The sequence below is a fragment of the Plectropomus leopardus genome, chromosome 8 (assembly GCF_026936395.1).
Source record: "Plectropomus leopardus strain MGB_pleo_1.0 chromosome 8, ASM2693639v1, whole genome shotgun sequence".
Taxonomy (NCBI): domain Eukaryota; kingdom Metazoa; phylum Chordata; class Actinopteri; order Perciformes; family Serranidae; genus Plectropomus; species Plectropomus leopardus.
The window spans coordinates 13,933,963-13,954,109 of NC_142183.1; the positions used below are offsets into that span (position 1 = coordinate 13,933,963).

Consider the following 20,147-nt stretch of genomic DNA (forward strand, 5'->3'; position numbering starts at 1 on the left):
CTTTTTTAGGACCCATAATAAAATTTCTGAGACCGTTCACAATGTATAATACAAATGAAACCGCACAGTATACCATCAAATGTTAATAATCATATGAAAATGAATGTGAAACCTTTTCTGCATCTTTAATTAGGGTTATCTTTAGTTAGAGTTTAACTATTTTAACTATTATTACTATTAACTATTAACTAGGGCACAATGATATACTTAAAATATATCAGTCCTGCACTGGCTTCCATGGATGAGGTAAAATGAAAATGATTATACTATGAGCAGCTAAAATTTGTACTATACTATGAGTGTATTCTTAATGCATTTGATTTTTCACTTTTATCTGGATGTTTGTCTGAAAAATGTTGCTGCAACATAACAATGTGGGTATACACTTTTTAAGCCTTGGGATTGGACCTGGAAGATAATCTACAGGAGATTACTTTAACATTTCATTTTGATATCATAACAAAATTCCATTACTTTTCAAAAACGTTTGAAGACTTTTGCTAATTTTAAAACTTTTACAGGGCTAGAAATTAAGATTATGATGTTCTATGATTTTTCCAGGTTTTCCATGTTGGTGGGAACCCTGCTTAAGGGTTTTAAGACCGTGTTAATACCACCTAGAAGGAAATTTAATGCCAACTTCAAGGCCATACTGGCAAATGTCTACAGGATATGCAAAATTGGTGTCGACTTTTAGCCCTAGAAATAATTATTTACCAAATATTTATAAAGTTTTTTGAGCCATGTCTATACTCTTGTTACACTGAGTTAAAAAAATATATTAATTTGTTGCATTAAGAGTCCAAACCCCTCTCATGGCCCCACAAAGTGTCTTTTGTTCATAACAAAAACTCCTACTTGAACTAAAGCAAGATAAGTAGGTAAAAATATAACAGAGGTACTGAGCAACATCACTGAGAGGAAAAGTAAAAAAAGGTGACCTGTGTACACAAAATGTATGACCTTGTTGTTGAATTTAAGACTTTTTAAGATCTTAAATTCAAGGCTTTTTAAGACTTTTAAGATTCTACAGGTACCCTGTGCTTTGGTGTTTAAAAGGGTTAGTTTAGATTCACCAAAGTTGCACAATACTGAAAACGAACTGACAGGCGGTGGTAGAACAGCAGCTCCTGTGTTCAACAGCTAAAATGACTGTTTTTGTCAATGGAGTCTGGTGGCTTTGAACAAAGCAGAGACGGGGGAACTGAAGTCATTGACAACTTTCCCCTTGGGACGGGCTGTCTGCTGGAAAGGTAAAGAGGTAAAAATACTTTCAACATAGCGTCCACTTAAAGTGATATTCATTATTTTTTGTGGGGTGGGGGGGCTTTCTTTAGGTGGTTAAAACACATTTTGTTGCTGTCCTGATCTATAGCAGTACATTGCTTAGCTTCAATGTTGGACTCCAGCCTGCTTCTCCAAACTGAGGGCGTGCCAGCTGACATCTACGTTAATAACATACATCTACTTAAGTAACATACCGTCTATGGAAAAGTACCCCATACGACCCCACTTAAAAAAATCTGAACTGTCCCTTTAAAAATGGGCAGCTTTCATACAAGACAGTGACATGTATGGAAATCAAAGAAAACCCCAGATTGAAACAGTTATTTTAATCTGAAGCAATAAATCTAACAGACTCATACGAACAAGGGCATGTCTAATCAATCATATTTTTCCTCACGTGTTGAGGCGATCCACTTCCACTCCCCGTCTTTTTCAGCAAGCTCCGCAGGGAGACATACAAAAAAATATAGTGTGTTTGTGGTATGACACCAGGGAAGATGGGCTCGGATGTCGTTGTGCTTTTAGTATACTTTCTAAGGGTTAACAAAAAAGCCTAAAAAGCAGTCGACTGTCAGATGAGATCGTTTAAAATGTTTGTGAAGTATGTACAAAAACGTACAAAGACAGAACAAAACTTAAATGCATATACTTGTACAACTGAAGTGTTTTAGCAGCTTGAATACACCCTATAACGAAAGAAGTGCTCTTTTTTTTGGCACAAACTCTGCTCTGTGTGTTCATGATCACAGCTTTATCAGATGGCCTTAATAACAATGTTAAAACTTTGCTGCAAGATCATATGTTTGACACAGATTTCCCTCCAATTTGTTAATTCCCTACAATGAATGTTAGTCCAATAGTCCCATATTTAACACTGACTGAAGAGACGAGCATCAGCTTAATTTTGTGATCCTTTTTCTCTCCAACGTGGGGTATATTTAGAGCGTTAAGTGTGTCAGCATTTGCTTGGGATACTGAGTGAACGGAAAAAAAAACAAAAAAGTGACTTGATAACAAAGAGCATATTGGTTCAAATTGTGGACAAAGAATCTAAGTTTGAAAATAAATATTTTTCCTCTCCTTTAAAAAAGAAAAGAAAAAAGAGCAAACGGATCATCTGTGTCTTCTTTGTCTGTCCACGGTCGCCCAACTCTCTCAGAGGCACTGAGAAATATGGACAATATTCTCTTTTCAATGGGCATGCAGTCCACAGGATCACAAGACCCCTGACAAAAATCCTGTGGAGCAGTATCCATTCACATGTCGGTCGCTGGGTTGAAGATGATAATGGTTAACATCCACCGTCTGGAGCAAAAGATTTAGAGACCGATCACCTCAGCCTGAATGGACCATCTGCATCTTTTCTTTTTTCTCTGTCACTCTTTCTTTCTCTAAGCCACGTAGTTGTACTGGTTGGAGTTCTCCTTGTCACGCTCCATATAGTCCCTGTCAATAAGAGACTCTATCCTCTTCTTCAAGTCAGCAGGCTGTAAGGGAGGAAGCAAAGGTTAACACACGAGGTACATGCCAACATTTCTGGTAACTTTACACTTTGAAGTGTGGGGTAATCACAGGGAAAAGCAGGTTCATGCAAGCCATGCCACCTCCCCGGGATAATTTACCCTCAGTACACGTCAGTTTAGATCTTATCCTAGTAGACTGGTCTAAAATAAACCTTATTTCAAAAGTAAAGTAGCTTGTTTAAAGGGATGGTGCTTTTATAAAATATCACCCAAAAGCAGGGCTGCAACAAACTATTGTTTTCATTGTCGATTTATCTGCTGATTATTTTCTCGATTAACTGAGTAGTTGTTTGGTCTATAAAATGTCAGAAAATGGTAAAAAATGTTGATCATTGATCAAGAAAACACCCTCAAATGTCGTGTTTTTGTCCACAACCCAAAGATACTCTGTTTACTGTCATTAATACGTAAACAAAACAGAAAATATTCCCATTTAAGATGCTGTAATCACATTTTTTTTTTAAATTACTCAAACTTATTAACTATTTATCTGATTAGCTGGTGGCTTATTTAATATGTGACAAATAATTGCTTAATAAATGAGTACTTTCAGTTCTAACCAAAACAGCCTTATCAAGATTTTAGCAAATAGATTTAACTTGAACCACCCTCAGAAATGTACCATGGAAACAGCAGGATATTATCACAGCAGAAGCAAAAGATAATTCAGCTATCATTCAATATTTTCTTACTGCTGATGTTTTTTTGACCAATAAGTAATGAAAGAGGGTAGTTATACGCACATCATATATAGTATAGTATATGAGGCATTTGAGTATATGAGGAAATATGACCTGACGAAAATCCAAGCAGCATCAAAACATTGTCTGAAATTAACTTGCGTGGCATGAAGTAAGTGTGCAGGCGTTACTTTTGTCCTCATGACCCATAAGTAATACCACAGAAACTGAAAAAAACATTACTAGAGAAATGTCCCACAAAGAGCATATTGTGGTGACAATTCTTAGTAAAAAATAAATAAATAGTAATCGTATATTGTAAAGAAGATAAATCTCTGTGTGTTTTTATATACACTTTTTTCAAACTCTCAAATATCAGTACTGACCCTAAAAAAATCATGTAACTTGGAAAATAATCCTAAATCTTTCTGCTATAATTCATAAAGGATATAAATTAAATTGGTAGATAATGGAAATCCATCACTTTTGAAACCAAAACAGCTGATTTTAAATGAATAATAGCAAAATAACATCTGTGACCCCGCACAGGGATGAAGCTGACACAAAAAATAGAAAATTAAACACAAAAGATTTTGAGGAAAAAACAGTCACATGGGATTTTAAGACACTCATGACCCATATAAATCAAAGTAGTAATTTAAAAAAATTAAGAGATTCAGTGTTGTATTAATCACCTTGACAGGGAATTTGAGCTGGTTGTACACTTCAGACATCAAGAGGTTATGGCTCAGAGTCTTCCTCATCTTCATGATCCGCACGATGGCAGCATCAATCTGATACTGACGATCCTGAAAGACCCTTTCTGTGGTACTGGCTTGCTCCTCCACCTGAGAGAAAACAATGATTTAAAATAATTCAACAAATACCTTAAAGTGAGAAAACTACTGCAACATAATGTCGTACCGTTTCTTTCATCTGGATCTGGTTTATTTTGATCCTGAAGAGCTTGTGTTTGAAGTCGTCATTGCAAGAAAACTTGTCCCCGTCCTCCACGTCTTTGCTTTTTGGGATTTTGGTGAGGACGCGTGCTTTCCCACAAGCCAGTGACTGCAGAGTCCGACGCAGTTCACTGTCCTCTGTAAACCAACAGACACGCAAACAGCATTTTAGATCAGCGGTGCTGCATAATGCATACCTGACAACCCTCGTTCCTCCATCAAAGCGCTGCCAGTCAAACCCTGATGTGATCACACAGACCGATTCCTGTTGCCAGTTTGATCTCTTCCAGGGTGAACTCCTCTCCTTCGTTAAACATCAGTAGCACAAGTGTTTGGAAGAGTGACACCTGCAGCTCCTTCTTGCCCTTTTGTTTGAAAAATCAAAGAGAAAAATTAGCACTAAGCTGTATTCGGTGAAAACAGACCTGAGCATTCTCTGATAGAAACCTACCTCTTTAAATTCAGCTTTTAAGACACAATGGCCCAGTGTTGATTGCCACTGCAGCTTCCTGCCGCTGTGTTTGCCCAGGTAGAAGGTCTTGAAGATCTCCTGCAGTCGCACCATCTGGACAAAGATAACGGAGGCGTTATTCAGGATATTTATTGCATAGCAGGTAATAAAAACAGCATGTTGCTGAAAATGTGTATATTTGCTCAGCACTAACCTCAGGAGGCAGGTGCACTTCCATTGGGACGTAGGTTGGCCAGTAACCCATCGTGAGGATATTCACTGTCAGCTCAATGTTGCCAGGAATGTTTTGGCACTGCATATACTGCAGAAACACAAATGACACACGTGTGATATCTTCCTGCATATATTTCATTCTTTGATTTAGGTTAGCGTTACAAAAAATTGGTGAATATTGGTGAAATATTGAAACCAATAACAGAACTTTGTTTAAAAAACGCCATTGGGAGCCAAGGTGGTGAGGGTACAGTGTTTCAGGCATCAGTGAGATGATGAAATATGATCCATGAAGCCCGCCTATATGATAAATCCATGAGTGTGAAGGCTTGTTGGATTTCAAAACAATGCACAGTGGTTTGTAATAAGAGGAGGAGGGATTTTACAGCTCTGAAAACTTCTCACAGTGACAATCACTTTGTCTTTTGTTGCAACAATCGCAGGCTAAAGTGTAGAAACAAGCTATTCCTATTATAAAGTAATCTACCAGGAAGATCTGAAACCACTGCCCGATTAATAAGTTTTGGCAAGTAACCTTAAAAGCACAGTATGTACTGCAATTTTGCCATTGTTTTTTTCTGTACAGTTTACTTCTGGGGACGTTCCAGCCACCAGATTTTGCTGCGGAGTGAGCGCTACTCTTTGCAGCTGCAAAATAATAGGCAGATAAGCCAAATTTTTTTGATAATGAAAATCCTAAACTGCAGCTCCTTATAACAAGTATTCGATATGATTGCAGTTGATTGCTAGATTGCTTTGCATTTGTTGTGGTAAATGCTGAGTCAGGTTCAACTGCTGTATAAATGGTGGGATAACTGAAATGAACGAGGAGCAGGCCCTTTTCATGCAGCACGAACGTCTGTCCGAAACTGCCCTTTATAAAACCTCACATAATAATAATAATCGAGTACAAAACTCACATGGTTACTCTCACAGATTTAACACACTGTTTTCTCACCTGTTTGAACTGTACCATGATGTCTTTTGAAAGCTCCATATCCTTGAACATCCCCTCCAGTTTGCTGGTGAACGCTGCTCCACATTCTGAGGACACATCAATAGGTCACAAGTCAATGTGCATTCAGGGTCAAGATATCCCTTTCTGTGATGTATGTAACATTGTGTGTGTGTGTGTGTGTGTGTGTGTGTGTGTGTGTGTGTGTGTGTGTGTGTGTGTGTGTGTGTGTGTGTGTGTGTGTTAAGAAGGATTAAACTGACCATGTTTCAGCTTTGACAGCATCGATTTTTCAGCATCCACAGAGGCGCTTTTTCCAACCAACAACCTCTTTGCCAGATCCTTTTTGTAGAAGGCCTCGAAAACATCTTTTCCTACAACGACAACACATTATCATAACTAGAACAAGCACAGAGGAGGAAAAAGAATCCAAAAAAGGAACAAATGTGACACCAAATATTACCATAGATGAATCTAAAGATAATCATGATCTTATCCAACATCTTCTCCAGCTCTTCGTCTGTAGCTTCTTTATTTCCTGCCCTCAGCTTTGAATCCACGTGTTTTGCTGTAAACAAAAGTATATTTGTAGTGCATGTTTTTCATTAAGATTATATGCCGAATTACTGAAAGTGCAGAAGTAACTGACCTATGAGCTCTGCAGGTTTATTTGGCCGTTTGTTGATGAATGTTTCGAAAGCCTCCTTCATGGCGTTGACAAATTTCTCATTTTTCAAGAAGCAGATGTCAATGATGTGATCCACCTTGTCTTTGAAGTCCAGCAACTCTTGCACCATTGTTTTGTCTTTCTCTGGATTGATTACGATTGTGCTGCCAAAAGCCTAAATTTTCAAGACATCGGTTAGTAACAGAAAATGCAAAACACCTCTTATGAGCTCTGCACCTTCATGATGCATTATCTCCAGACTTTTATCACTGTCGATGCTGTCATACCTTTATGTACTCTATCCAGTGCTGCAGGAGGACCTGAACACCACCTCGGACTCGACTGAAGAGCTGATAGAGGAGAGACAGATCCTGAATTCTGTTTTCATCCAGCAGGTGCGTCAGCCCTGGAAGTTTCCAACAACAGAAATTCAGAGGACAGAACTAAAGACTCAGTCTGCAGACAGGCAGGCATCACGTTTAGAAATCAAATACATCCGAGACATATGCTTACTGCTGTAATGTGACATGTATATGTTTATTTATATAAAGTATTCACAGTTGTGTACCTTTTTGCAGAGTAGCTGTGAGATGTTCACCCAGCAACTGCTTCTCCACAGTAGCAATGAGCGGTTTTCTGAGCACAGAGTAAAAAGCTCAAGTTACAAATGAATCTTTGCCAAATTGTAATCTGAATACTGAAGGCTAACACTCACTGTGTGCTCTGGTCTAGATATGTGATGACCCTGTCAGCCTCCTCCTCTAAGCGCTTGTTGACATGATGGAGATATTCTGGTACCTACAAAAAGAAGGAGAAAAGGCAGTTCTATATAAATCAATACCACACTGTGATCGCTTAATATGAACTAATGTAAAGACACTGTAGGTCTCAATGGCCTCTAACACCTAAAACAACATTTCATATGTGCCTTAAAGGCATACTGTGCAGAATTGTCAGTTACTGATTGTAAACACACTTGCCAGCGAAACTGATGCTGGAAAAGCCATCCCCAGATTCACTGTCATTCAGCGTTATTGCTGTATTGCAATATATGTAGAAGTGTCTCTGTTATTTAGCCCACTCCCATTGATATAATGGTGATAAATGGAGTAAACATTACTCCAAAACATCTTTGAAAAAAATTATGACAGTAGAATTTGTTGCAGGACTGTTCGCAGTTTTGGTGTATCTTTACAACGACACACATCATCACGTTTGAATTTAAAAATGCAGTGAGTAAGAAGGCCAAGTATTATTTAAACTGACCATCCATGATTATGTGAATTGTGTTATTATAGTTAATAGTTTTATCAGGCAAGAGTAATTGATTTGTCTTGTTGAATAATATTCTACCTTTCTTAAATATAGTTTTGTTGAGTAAGAAAAAATGAATCTGAGAAAGAGATTTAAAAAATAATACTCAGCGAGCCTTACTTCCTTGACTAAACTTACATCAGGTACATTACTTCATGTGTTGATTTTGAGTTGACCAACTAAATCTTAATTGTGCGTACAGTACAGTCTGTTCATGAAGAGTTTTACTTTTAGAGAACCCGCAACCTACAACATCTTTAGAAAATAAATACATTTTTTACTTTCATATTTGCAAGCAAGTTGTTTTGGCAACCTGTATAAAAACATCAAACAACAAAGTGTGAATAGCAGTATCAAGTCTCAGCAAGTATAAAAAGCTGCTATACTCGTTATCTGAATCAAGGAAAAGCTTTTTCAAAAAAACCTTCACTCAAAACACACCATTCTGTCTGTACTGCGTTCTCATTGTCTGAAGCAGCTGATGTGTTTTTGTTCGTATATGATGGATGTCTTGGTTTGTGTGGTTTTGTTTGAATTTCTTGTTTTGGTTTTTGTTGTTTTGAACATTAACACAAAACGGCAAAAATGTGTGTTTCATTAAGAGGAAAAAATAAATACATTTCTGGTGTTGCATTCCCTGTTTTAGGTGCAGAAATATTACAATAGACACTGGACATATACAGATCATTTTATCTATCTTTCATCTTCATCTTATTCATTAAATAAGAAAAAAACACCAAAAAACAAACACAAATGGGCCCAGAGAACGAGGGTCACATAAATCACCTCTCTCTCCTGCATCAGCCTCTGTCCCTCTGCTGCGTACAGTCGATTAGTTTCCTCCAAAAAGCGTTGCTCAAAGGAGTCTTGATAAATCTGTCAGGGACAGAGAGAACACTGGTTTCATTAAAACCATTTGTCAACAGGAAAGCGACAACTCATCACACCCCTGTGCAGGTGATAACCACAAAACAACACAGCTGCGAGAGCCACAGTTTTCCTTAAGCACAGAACAAAGATACAGGCCTTTAAATGCAGATCTACAGCAGCTGTAAGAATCATTATTAAAACAAGAATAGCACGGTGTGTTACCTGCAGGTCAGAGAGCATGCTCAGCAGGCTCCTCAGCAGACTGCGGTCTATCGCCTCTCCATTTCGCTCCCTCTCAATGAGCAGCAGGATCCCGTCGATGGTTTTACTCTGGACCTTCAGGTCACTGATGATGTAGAACCTGAACAGCTCCAGACCCATGTCCCTGCAGAGCACAGCAGCTGGTTCAGACACACACTTTCCACAGAAGCCTCACACTGTTTTAGACCAGCTGTGATCACTCACCAGATTGACGGCAGCATTGAATTTTGTAAAACGTATGTGCGGTCCAAAAACAAAAAAATACTCCTAATCATGATCTGTGAAACAATGACAAACATTCAGTTAGAAATGAGCACTAATAATGATGTGATTATTTTTCAGCCATTTTCTTACTTGATTAAAATTAAGGGGTACTCCACTAATTTTACTACTGCAGATACGTTTTTTCAGAACTCATCAGCTACTGTCTGACAACGATAAAGCTTCTGGGGGCAATATTTCATGTTGGTGTAGCCAACAGATATCCAAGCCAAGACTTCCTTTTCCATCATTTTAACCATCGACTGACTAATCTTTATAAAACAGATATCTGCATATTATGATAAAGTAATTTAAAAAGAAGCCAATATAAAGCTAACTTATTGTGAGATAGTCGAGATTGCTTTTTGGCAAATGTGTTTTGCCTCTCTGCATGGACTGTTTACCTGCCAAAAACGTGATTAGTCAGTACTACTCTGAATACAAACGAAAACAAGAACTCTTCCCATTCCAAAATCTTGTCCCATCGCCTACAGATTTCTGCATACTTATGCAGACACCTGTTTAAATGTGATTTAGAAATTGCTCCCCTAAGTCTATGTTTCACAAATTTGCACGGGATTTACTGACATTATTCCTCGGATAAGATGTCAAGGCTCTGTTTAGTAAATGAGCATCCCGCACTGGCAGCCTAACTGCTGGAAAAAGTTTTTAATTGCCATCACAGTCTCCATAATTCTCAACCAGGAAAGAGGCAGAACATAGGCACAAAGAAAACAAACAAAAAAACTTGCAAAAATAAATAAAATAAAATAAAATAAAATACATATGACCCCAAATAACTCAAGATGCTAATTCCCAAAGGACTTCTATTATCACATGGCATCTGTGTTTGGTGAAATATGGTAGGTAATTTGAGGTCAAATTTTTACTTAACAAGTAACGGATATAACAGATCTGCACAGGATTAAGATCACAGACGACTTCCGCAATTATTACAAATGACCAGAGGTCCCCAGGTAATACAAGTCCAATGCCAATAGGGCTTTGTGAAAACAGAAGATTAACGTCTTCTGTGGCTCTGAGGGAGTTTTCTTTAATCTGAGAAAATAACCCTAATCTTCAATTGGGTATGAGACATTATGATATATTTTAATATCTTCTTCAAGTTTCATGGAAGTGCAACACTAAATCAGCGGAATACCCCTTTAAACATGAAAATTAAATTAACAAATTGCATGGGAAGTAAGGTTATGTAAACAGACTTGACTTTATAAAACATACCATTTGTCTACAGTGATCTTGCCAGCACTTATCGATTTTCTTTAGGAAAAGCACACTGTCCAGGGCATCCGTATGAACAATGTTAAGGAAAACGTTTTCATTCGAGAGCTTTGCTATAAGACACAATCAACACTAAGCCATGCAGAATCAGTAAATGGTGACGTCCACTAATAGAAGTTAAGTAGACACTGAAAAGGATATTCTCTGAATTGATCAATTTGTGCCTTGATGTGGTCTTCACACACAGCTCTCAGCTGTTTGTAAAGCTTGGCAGATATCTTATGAGAGCACAGGTTCTCAACAGCCTGTGGGGACAAAAAAAAGGGTCATAAAAAGGAAAGTTTCTGTATGAACGAGCTTCCTGTCTGAGGTCAGCAGCTCTGTGTTGATACCTGATAGAGCTCCTCTAGATTGTACTTGATTGAAGTGCTGTTCTGTATGGCCTCCACCGCCTCCTTCAGCTTCTGCCAGGTCTCCTGCGTGTAGTTCTCAGGCAATTTGGGCTTTTCTGAGTGCAAAACAAAAACACAAACAGCTCAGATAACACTGTAAACTTAGCGGACGCTGAATGGCAAGCAGTGGACAAAGTGCTGTGTCACCAGGGCTATATAAAACAAGCTTATTTGTTTCTATTTTAAGTATAGCCAGATTACAGTGACAAAAAAAACAAATATGTGGTTATGGGATTGGGTTATTAAAGATGATATCATATGGGGTTCTGGTTAGTGTGATATAAAGATATGACCAGGGCTCTTCAGTATATTCGGATCTTCTGTTAAAGCTCACACCTCTCCTGTATAAATCTCACAATGCAATAACTTTAGATATTCTATGTGTATGCAAAAACATTGGCAGGTATTTTATGCACCTTTTAAATTGTACAAACTGCCCTAACACCAAGTTCTTAAACTATTGTCAGAGATTTGAAAGTTTAACTGTGATGCTTTTCTATGCTTTTATCACTTTTTAAATTGTTTGCAACAGCTCTGTTTGTTACTTGATTGCTGGTTGTTTGGCTTTGTGCTTTGTTGTTCAACGTATGCTGATTGTCTGACTGTGAATGTTTCTTGCAGGGGAGGGGAAATAATCTTTACAGCATAGTATCGCGATATTTTGCAATATGGCAATATTGTATCAATACATGGACATGGATACAAACCAAATTTTGGTAGCCTGGCAGAATCATAAAATCTGTTGCTTTATCAGTCCATTAGCAAAACTTTACTCCAGAAAAAAATGATTTCTGGCTGAAAACTTCATCCACTCAATGAAAGAGATGTTGACAAAGTTTTCCTTTTGAGGATTTAAATAACAGTTAAAAAAAGAAATATATCATATATGTAAATATATATAAATAAATTGCAATATACCACAATATATGTTATCTCAAAACTCATAATATCAAATCTCCACAATACTGTGTAATGATGTCAGTATTGTGATAGTACTGTATCACAGGGCCTCTGGTGATTCCCACCTACAGTTCCATGCTTCAAAAAACAGATTAAAAAGGTAATTATGGCTGAAACCATACTATTACATATCATATTACAACATTTTAGCAATTTTGCAATACTGTTAAATTTAAGTAAAAAATAATCAGACTGATATTGAGAGTTATTACCTGAGATCTACTGTAATGACTTTGAGCAGGCAGGCCCAATTCTTCATATGTGCTTAACAACTTTAATAACTGATTTAGTTAGTTTTTAATTACTGCTCGCTCAGAATCATAAATTCAGACAGAAATTTGAGAAAAGATAACATCACCAGATCAAATGATCCCAATATGATGGTGCTGCAACTGACCATAATTTTCAATACTGATAAATCTACAGAGTGTTTTCACAATTAATTGTTTACTTTTAGTTCAAAGTAAAGCCTTAAAATGTTTCTATTGTACATCTACAGTCCAAAACCCAATGACTCTTATTTTACTCTCTTTTATTTTACCATCCTTAATGATTAGATAATATTTTTGACATAGTTGTTGTTCTTTCTCTATACTGTTCCATGTTAAAAACAAATGTTAAAATGTGCTTTGGCAATATTGTTTGATTATGGTCATGCCAATAAAACATACTTGAAATGAACTGATAAAGAAAATGAGCAAATTCTCACTTTTAATAAGCAAGAACTTGCAAATGCTTGACAATTTTACTGAAACTATTAATTATTCATCACAATATTGGCTGGTTAATGTTGCTTTGACTGACAAATTGTTGCAAATCTTCAATATGACTTAACAAAAACTAGATATACAGTAACATTTAATTATCACCAAGACATTTCTTTTTTTAGCAATTCCTAAGGGGATATTAAGAACTTATTTGACTTGTTTTGACATGTTAAATTAGCTATAAGGGCCTCTTCTTGACAAACTGATAATTTTTTCCAACATATTTCTGCCTGAATTAAACTAACATTCGTCCCCAAGTTGACACATCAGTGTTACAATGTACTAATGAAATGTATAATTTTGTCAAGTTTGACAACATTAACAGCACTTTTGAGACATATTTAGGATGCATTAATGTCAATATGTTGGTGGGAGCATCCACAGTCCATTGACTCTGCTAACTTTATAGTATATTAGTACTTAATGCAGATTTTAGGACCAAGAAAAGGGTCTCAGAGACTCTAATAATCACAGTGCCTGGTGTTTAGTGTTGATGCTGGTGGACTTGTTAGCAGTCTAAGTTGTGTGTTGCTGTGAGAGGATTTTCTGGAACTTGAACCACCAAAGCTCTTCAAATATGACTTTACAAACATCAGATAAACAGTAACATTCAACTATCACCAAGATGTGGTCTTTTTTAAGCTATTCCTAATGGGATTTTTAAAACTTATCTGACTGTATTAGTCATGTTAAATTAACTATGAGGGCCTATCTCCCCAAATTGACACATCATAATTACAATATATTAGTCAATGAAATGTATAATGTTGTCAAGTTTTACTGTATTAATAGCATTTCTGACACATATTTAATTCTTATTAATGTCAATATGTTGGTAGGAGCACCCATGCTCCACTAACTCTGCTAACTTCATAGTATATTAGTACTTAATGCAGATTTTAGGACCAAGAAAAGGGTCTCAGAGACTCTAATAATCACAGTGCCTGGTGTTTAGTGTTGTTGCTGGTGGACTTGTTAGCAGTGTAAGTTGTGTGTTGCTGTGAGTGGATGTTTTGGAGCTTGAACCACATCATCCACCAGTGTTATCTGCTACCTTTGAAGTTCTTGATGACTAGTTTCTTGGCAGCACCGGGTTTACTGTTGGAAAAGGTGCCGGAGCCTGCGGTTTTCGTCAGTCCGTTTGCATGATGTCCCACGCCACCGGGCAGGAACACGGCTTTGCTTTTGTTATTAGAGCACGAAGCAGCAGCAGCCTCCTCAGCCATTTTCACATCCAGTCCAATGAAATCCACTGAATCCTCAAACCTCAACTTCTTCTGGATGTGCAGCGGAGTGGGAGAGCAGGAGGAGGAGGAGGAAGAGGAGGAATTCAGGGTCTTGGGAGGTGAAGAGGAGATCGTGTCAGTAGTGTCTTCCCTCTCGGAGCCGTTTATTTTCCTCTTCTTCGGAGATGTGATGTTACCGCTGTCGGTTTTGACATCAGTAGCCGCTGGTCTAGCCTCCTGGGTTGGCGGTGGTGGGGGATTAGGGGAAGATAAACCTGTTGGAAACATGAAAAAACGGGAATACTAATTCTTAACAGTCAGTCTGATCCGAAACTTCCAGTCCTGCCGGCGGGGGTGAGCTCAGTGTCCGCGGGATGTTAGCTATCTTCACACGGCGACGTTTGACCCAAGTCCTTTCTCCAGTACAAAACAGACAATAAATTGTAAAACTACACAGCTCCACTTGGACCTAGCCTTGTCTCTTTCTTGTTATTGCTGGCAGAAGAAGAAAGATGGTTGGCTATTGCTTCCTCTTTTCGCCTCTCGTGTCTAACCGCGTTGTCCAGACGTTCACGGAGAGCAGTTAAACTGAAGCGGCCGGTAACGTTTGTTGTTTACGGGAGAAATGTAGCTTAGGCCGAAAACAGGCTCTTGTAATACTAAAATATCCGTTCGTAAACAAGGAGAAAAATTCCGCTCATAAAAAGCTAGTCCGTGACCCCACCGGAAGTACTTTGTACAAAAGTACTTTTTGCACAAGCGTGTTTTTTTTTTTTATACAGACTACAGTGTTTTATCGGCTCCGGACACAAGATGGCGCCATGACAACACCGACTGATGTCATCATTGTCCACAGACATGAATGAGTGAGTCTGTCACTGTTATACATCCAAGATTCAAGAGACAGTTTTGGCAGAACCTGCATACTTGGTCAAGTAAATCCTAATATACAAAAATGACACCGCTGAAGAAATATCTGACACGATCAATATTATCATGATTATGGGAAAATATCATATACATACATGTAAATGGAAAAATCAAAGACCTTCACTAATATCTTTTAAAAATGAACTAAAAACCTTATTTTCCTCTCTAGTACTTTTAGCTGAAAAATATGGACCAATACAAGAACTTTGCAACAACCTGTCACAACTTTTAATGCCTTAACCGACTGTAATGGAAATGTCTTCATGTGTTAAAGTGTCCTTAAGCAGCACTTTTATGTGTTTGAACTGTGAATGAAATGGGAAGAAGGACTGTCTCCTGGCAAAAGATGGACTGCCTGCATTATTTAGTTATTTAGTTTATTATCTATTTTATGTTATTTTCTAATATGTCATGGTTAATATATATAATTTTATTTGCCTTGCACTTGTTTATGTTTCTGTAAGAAGTCATTGCGGAGATTCTTACTGGAATTTGTAATTATTGTCAAGTTCAATAAAGTTGTGAAAAAAAATACATCCAAGATTCAAGATTCAATCAAGATTCAAAGTGTTTATTGTCATATGCACAGTATGGAAACATGCTTCCCTGTACAATGAAATTCTTACTTTGCTGTCCACAGAATGCCTGACGTGTAGAAAATATAAAAGAAATATGAAATAGAAATTTAGAAATTTACAAGAGAAAGTAGAAAGAACAGTGCAAATAAAACAGTACAGTGCAAATTCGAACAGTGCATTTGTGCATGTGCAAACGGAATAATAAACTCCAAGTAAACTCTAAATAGTAAAATCCGTGGTTACTACATATGAATGGTGTACATAGACCTACTGTATGTTCTGTTAAAAGTTGTAATAACAGATTCACTGAAGACTCAAGAGCATTTTTTCTCCATCATCAAAATGTTTTTGGCGAATTTTGCGTTTTTATTTATTTTTCTTATTTTGTATTCCCTTTGCTAGCCACTACATCTAGATCTAGGCTACTTTATATTATTTTTTAAAATTTTTTTTCTTTTCTTTTTTTCAAGCGTATGTCTATTTCTGTGGTTTCTTCCACTTTATCTATCTGTGTATCTATCTATCTACAATTCTACAATTTCATTTAGCAGACGCTTTTATCCAAAGTGATGTACAACACAAGCAAGAATTTAGACTTAAGGAAAAAAACCCTTAGTAAGTGCAAAAAGTGCTTCAGGTGTGATTGGTTACATTAGTTTTTGAAACCAAAGCAATAACCAGTATAATAACAATAATAATAACAATAATATAATAAGTATCTGTCTGTCTATCTATCTATCTATCTATCTATCTATCTATCTATCTATGATAGACTGCAATGAAATAAAACCAGACAATAACAACAACATAGTTAAAATGGAAATGAAATACCCAACAGTAATATTAAAAAAAGATGATAAGACATGTTAGAAATAAAATGATGAGCTTGCATTAATATGAAGCTTAAAAAAATATGAGTTTTGAGAAGTTCTTTATGTACGTATATTGTAAACGTAAACGTATAATTTGTCAGTGTTTTGCATACTATATAAAAGTTTAAAAAACAACAACACACTAACATTTTAGTGTAGTGTATTTCTGTCTATTGGACTAAACTACAGGTTTTAACAATAGACTGGTAATAAGTCTGTTAATATATAATATAATATAATATAATATAATATAATATAATATAATATAATATAATATAATATAATATAATATAATATAATGTACTATAATATAATATAATGTAATATAATATAATATATACAGTCTATGATTAACTCTGTGAAAGATCAGAGCCTATTTTCAAATGATTCGGTTACATGGGTTACCTAGGTGACAGGACCCGCCGTGTAACGTCAACAGCTGTCGTAAAATGACGTAACCCTCAAACTGCTGGCCCTCAACTGCCAAACAGGCGTGCAATTGCTTTAGCATTACTTGGTAAATGAATTGTGTTCTCTTATTTGATTGTCTTTACTATATCCAATCTACCGCAGTAAGTCCGGACAGGCTTTGTCACAACTGAGGAGCATCCAAACAGCGACCATCGAGGATGTTTAAAAAGTACGTTGTTAATTATTTCCATGTTGTAACGTTAGCTAGCCACGGCTAGGTGGCTAATGCTAACTGATTAGCTGTCGCTTCTTCAAGTTTGTTGTAGGCTGAAGTTCAATCAATGAGACACGAGTTCTGACTGTTTGTGAGATCCTCTGTTATTATAATAGACCCGGCTTGAAGAAATGTATTTAAATGTGTGATCTAAAGTAATTAATTCACGTTTCTGAACCACGTTAAGATTAGACAATAAAAATCAAGTGTCATCTAACGACAACTGGGAACATTCAGCCACATTTCACACTAGTTAAGCTTATTTTCACTTTGAAAAACAGAATCATATATTTGAATTAATAATAATATTGAGTTGTGTATTTCTTGTCTACAAAATGATGAAAACTGCCTCCACTGTAAGGTTGCATTGAAACGAAAATGGGAACCTTCACACTAATACTCAATTGACTTGATCAGATATAAATTGATGCATATTTTTATTACATGTTCTGTCTCGTGCATGGAAATAATTAGTTGTTCCTCTCAAAGGCTGTAATTGCAGTCTTTCCTCAATATACAATCTGCATACTGGGTGTTGTGGTTTTTGTCTGCCATAGTGGAACCAAGCCAAAATAGTTTACTGCTAATATTTGCCACAATGCGGAATCAGTGTTTTCCAATGTGGAGTAAATACTGTGTGTTTGTGATATATATTTAGGCATCAGTATAGTAACCCTTTGAAACCTAAGCAAATTAGTTTGATTTCTTTTAAAAAAGAATGCAGTAAGAGAAGGCATTGAGCATTTTAACTAGATGTGGCCCAAAAATGAGTTACAAAATATTTAAAAAGTTAAAAGAAAATTACCTGAAAATAAGCACAAAAAATGTAAACAACAACAAGAAAATAACCCAGAAAAGTGCTGAAAAATTATATATACATACACATTTTTCTAGACATTTTCTCCAGTTTTTGCTTTTATTTTCCACATACATATTTTATAGAATATGAGTAGCATGTTACTGGGCTTACATTAACATGTAGGGTGGCCTAAAGTGCCATGTATAAACATACCTTTTTTTGGTTAATAAAATACTAAGCTGTTATAGTTTTTGACAGACCCATATATTCATCACGCGACACATTTGGAGGGCACAATAATTTGGCAAAGGTAGCTCACATGATTCATGGGTAAAAGCCCATCACCGGTGTTGCGTGCTGTATTGTTTTTTTTTTGTTGTTTTTTTACTGACAGCTTTCTTATTGCTTGTGATATTTTGGACTCATGGTAATAAATTATTATTATTTTATTGATTTAAGACGTAATAAAAAAACCCTCTTGTACTAAACTAATTTTCTGCTTCCTTTTTCAGATTTGATGAAAAAGAAAATGTGTCGAACTGCATCCAGCTGAAAACATCAGTGATCAAAGGCATTAAAAACCAGCTGTTGGAACAGTTTCCCGACATCGAGTCATGGCTCAATCACATAATGCCAAAAAAGGACCCTGTCAAAATAGTGAGATGGTACGACTTAATCATTTTAATGGTTTTAGCTTTGTGCTTTTTCTTGTACAGTTTTAAATGTGTGTGATTCCTCCTGCAGCCATGAACACATTGAAATCCTGACAGTGAACGGGGAGCTGCTTTTCTTCAGACAGAGAGAAGGACCATTCTACCCGACACTCAGACTGCTGCACAAATGTGAGATCTTCTGTTGTCAGCTGCTTGAAGGTTGTGTTTAAATTCTCTAACACTGATAATAAAACATCTTTTCTGCTCACAGATCCTTTCATTCTTCCACACCAGCAAGTTGACAAAGGGGCCATTAAATTTGTCCTAAGTGGAGCCAACATCATGTGCCCCGGGCTGACGTCACCGGGCGCTAAACTCTACCCAGCTGAAGCTGACACAGTCGTTGTATCCTTTCAAATATGATGCTGCACGTGAGAGCTGTTTGATCCTCACACTTAAAGTTGTATTTGTGAAATTGTCCGATGCTACAGTTTTTTCTTCCCCCAACTACACGATAAAAAAAGTCACCTTTCTTCTACTTTTTTAATCACTTATCTATAAGTTTGTCTTTAATAAGCGGATGCAGGCCATAATGGCGGAGGGAAAACAACATGCACTTTGTGTTGGCGTTATGAAGATGTCTGCAGACAGCATGTAAGATTTTTTTCCTACATTTTAGTAAAGTAAGTAAAAAAAATGTCATTGCTGCTGCTATGACGCCTGATCTTAATCTGCTTTTGCAAACAGAGAAAAAGTCAACAAGGGAATTGGAATTGAGAACGTGCACTATCTGAATGATGGATTGTGGCACATGAAGACGTATAAATGACGACATCAACACCTGTAACGCCCACCCCCACCCGCAGAAAAGTGTGGAGCTCTCAACAGCAACCCAGGAGCTGCCCGTCACCTTTTTACACCTAAGGACTTAGCTGTGTAACCTGCTGAACGCTTTGAATCAATCGCCAAAATGCACAAATAAAAGAAAGATCTTGCTTTAAACCTCAGTCTCTGTTGGTATTTTGCATCAGATCTTACTGAAGATCTGATCACATAATCGTGATGCCAGTATGGTAAAAGTGATTAAAGTTAAAAATTTCTTTATGACTTGTTAGAACTCCAAGTCAATATATTCATGATGTAATTTTGACTTGTAGCAATTCTACGGGATATCTACAACTCACTTCTCAATTGTCAAAATGCAAATTCTTGATAACAATAGTTAAATTCTTGCACAGATGTTCATTGTAGATACTTACAATTGTTCTAACATTGCAGATATAATAAATGGAATTCTAAATATCTAAAATTCAATTCTGACTACTCTAAATTATTGACATGTAGGCTTGGGGCTGTAACTAGTAAATGTAATTTCAGATATCTGGCATACAGCTGTAACCAGTGGAAATTATCCAAACTAGTAGCAATTGTTTTCAAGATATCTGCAATTCCTTTTACAACGCAATTGTTGATATCTTCACTGACTGACGCACATATCCAAAATTAATATTCTATCTTCTG

General features: G+C 36.7%; 2 protein-coding genes across 2 annotated transcripts; one reads left to right on the forward strand and one right to left on the reverse strand.

The window, feature by feature from the left end:
- Positions 1–1,598: 1,598 nt before the first annotated feature.
- cul4b (cullin 4B) lies at positions 1,599–14,869 on the reverse strand. Its single transcript, XM_042493296.2, has 20 exons — positions 13,938–14,869; positions 11,097–11,212; positions 10,906–11,009; positions 10,705–10,774; positions 9,406–9,479; positions 9,163–9,325; positions 8,857–8,946; positions 7,472–7,554; positions 7,325–7,392; positions 7,044–7,162; positions 6,739–6,931; positions 6,553–6,657; positions 6,353–6,463; positions 6,093–6,178; positions 5,115–5,222; positions 4,901–5,014; positions 4,709–4,814; positions 4,415–4,587; positions 4,186–4,338; positions 1,599–2,774 (listed from the first exon to the last, which is right to left on the reverse strand). Exons 1-20 carry the CDS (start codon positions 14,395–14,397, stop codon positions 2,679–2,681), a joined length of 2,592 nt encoding a protein of 863 aa, XP_042349230.2. The 5' UTR covers positions 14,398–14,869; the 3' UTR covers positions 1,599–2,678.
- A 2,069-nt stretch (positions 14,870–16,938) lies between these two features.
- Positions 16,939–19,628, forward strand: mcts1 (MCTS1 re-initiation and release factor). Its single transcript, XM_042493352.2, has 6 exons — positions 16,939–17,129; positions 18,486–18,638; positions 18,718–18,815; positions 18,898–19,031; positions 19,213–19,280; positions 19,374–19,628. Exons 1-6 carry the CDS (start codon positions 17,119–17,121, stop codon positions 19,453–19,455), a joined length of 546 nt encoding a protein of 181 aa, XP_042349286.1. The 5' UTR covers positions 16,939–17,118; the 3' UTR covers positions 19,456–19,628.
- The last annotated feature ends 519 nt before the right edge of the window (positions 19,629–20,147 follow it).

Bases quoted from the DNA above. Each gene is read 5' to 3' on its own strand.
- cul4b (XM_042493296.2), bottom strand. From the start codon at position 14,397: ATGTTTCCAACAGGTTTATCTTCCCCTAATCCCCCACCACCGCCAACC. The intron at 7,393-7,471 runs GTGAGTGTTAGC...CTCTGTGCTCAG, and splicing joins TATCTAGACCAGAGCACACA to AAAACCGCTCATTGCTACTG. The intron at 5,223-6,092 runs GTGAGAAAACAG...GTGTTTCTGCAG, and splicing joins TCATGGTACAGTTCAAACAG to TATATGCAGTGCCAAAACAT.
- mcts1 (XM_042493352.2), top strand. The intron at 18,639-18,717 runs GTACGACTTAAT...TTCCTCCTGCAG, and splicing joins CCTGTCAAAATAGTGAGATG to CCATGAACACATTGAAATCC. The intron at 19,032-19,212 runs GTATCCTTTCAA...AAGCGGATGCAG, and splicing joins CTGAAGCTGACACAGTCGTT to GCCATAATGGCGGAGGGAAA.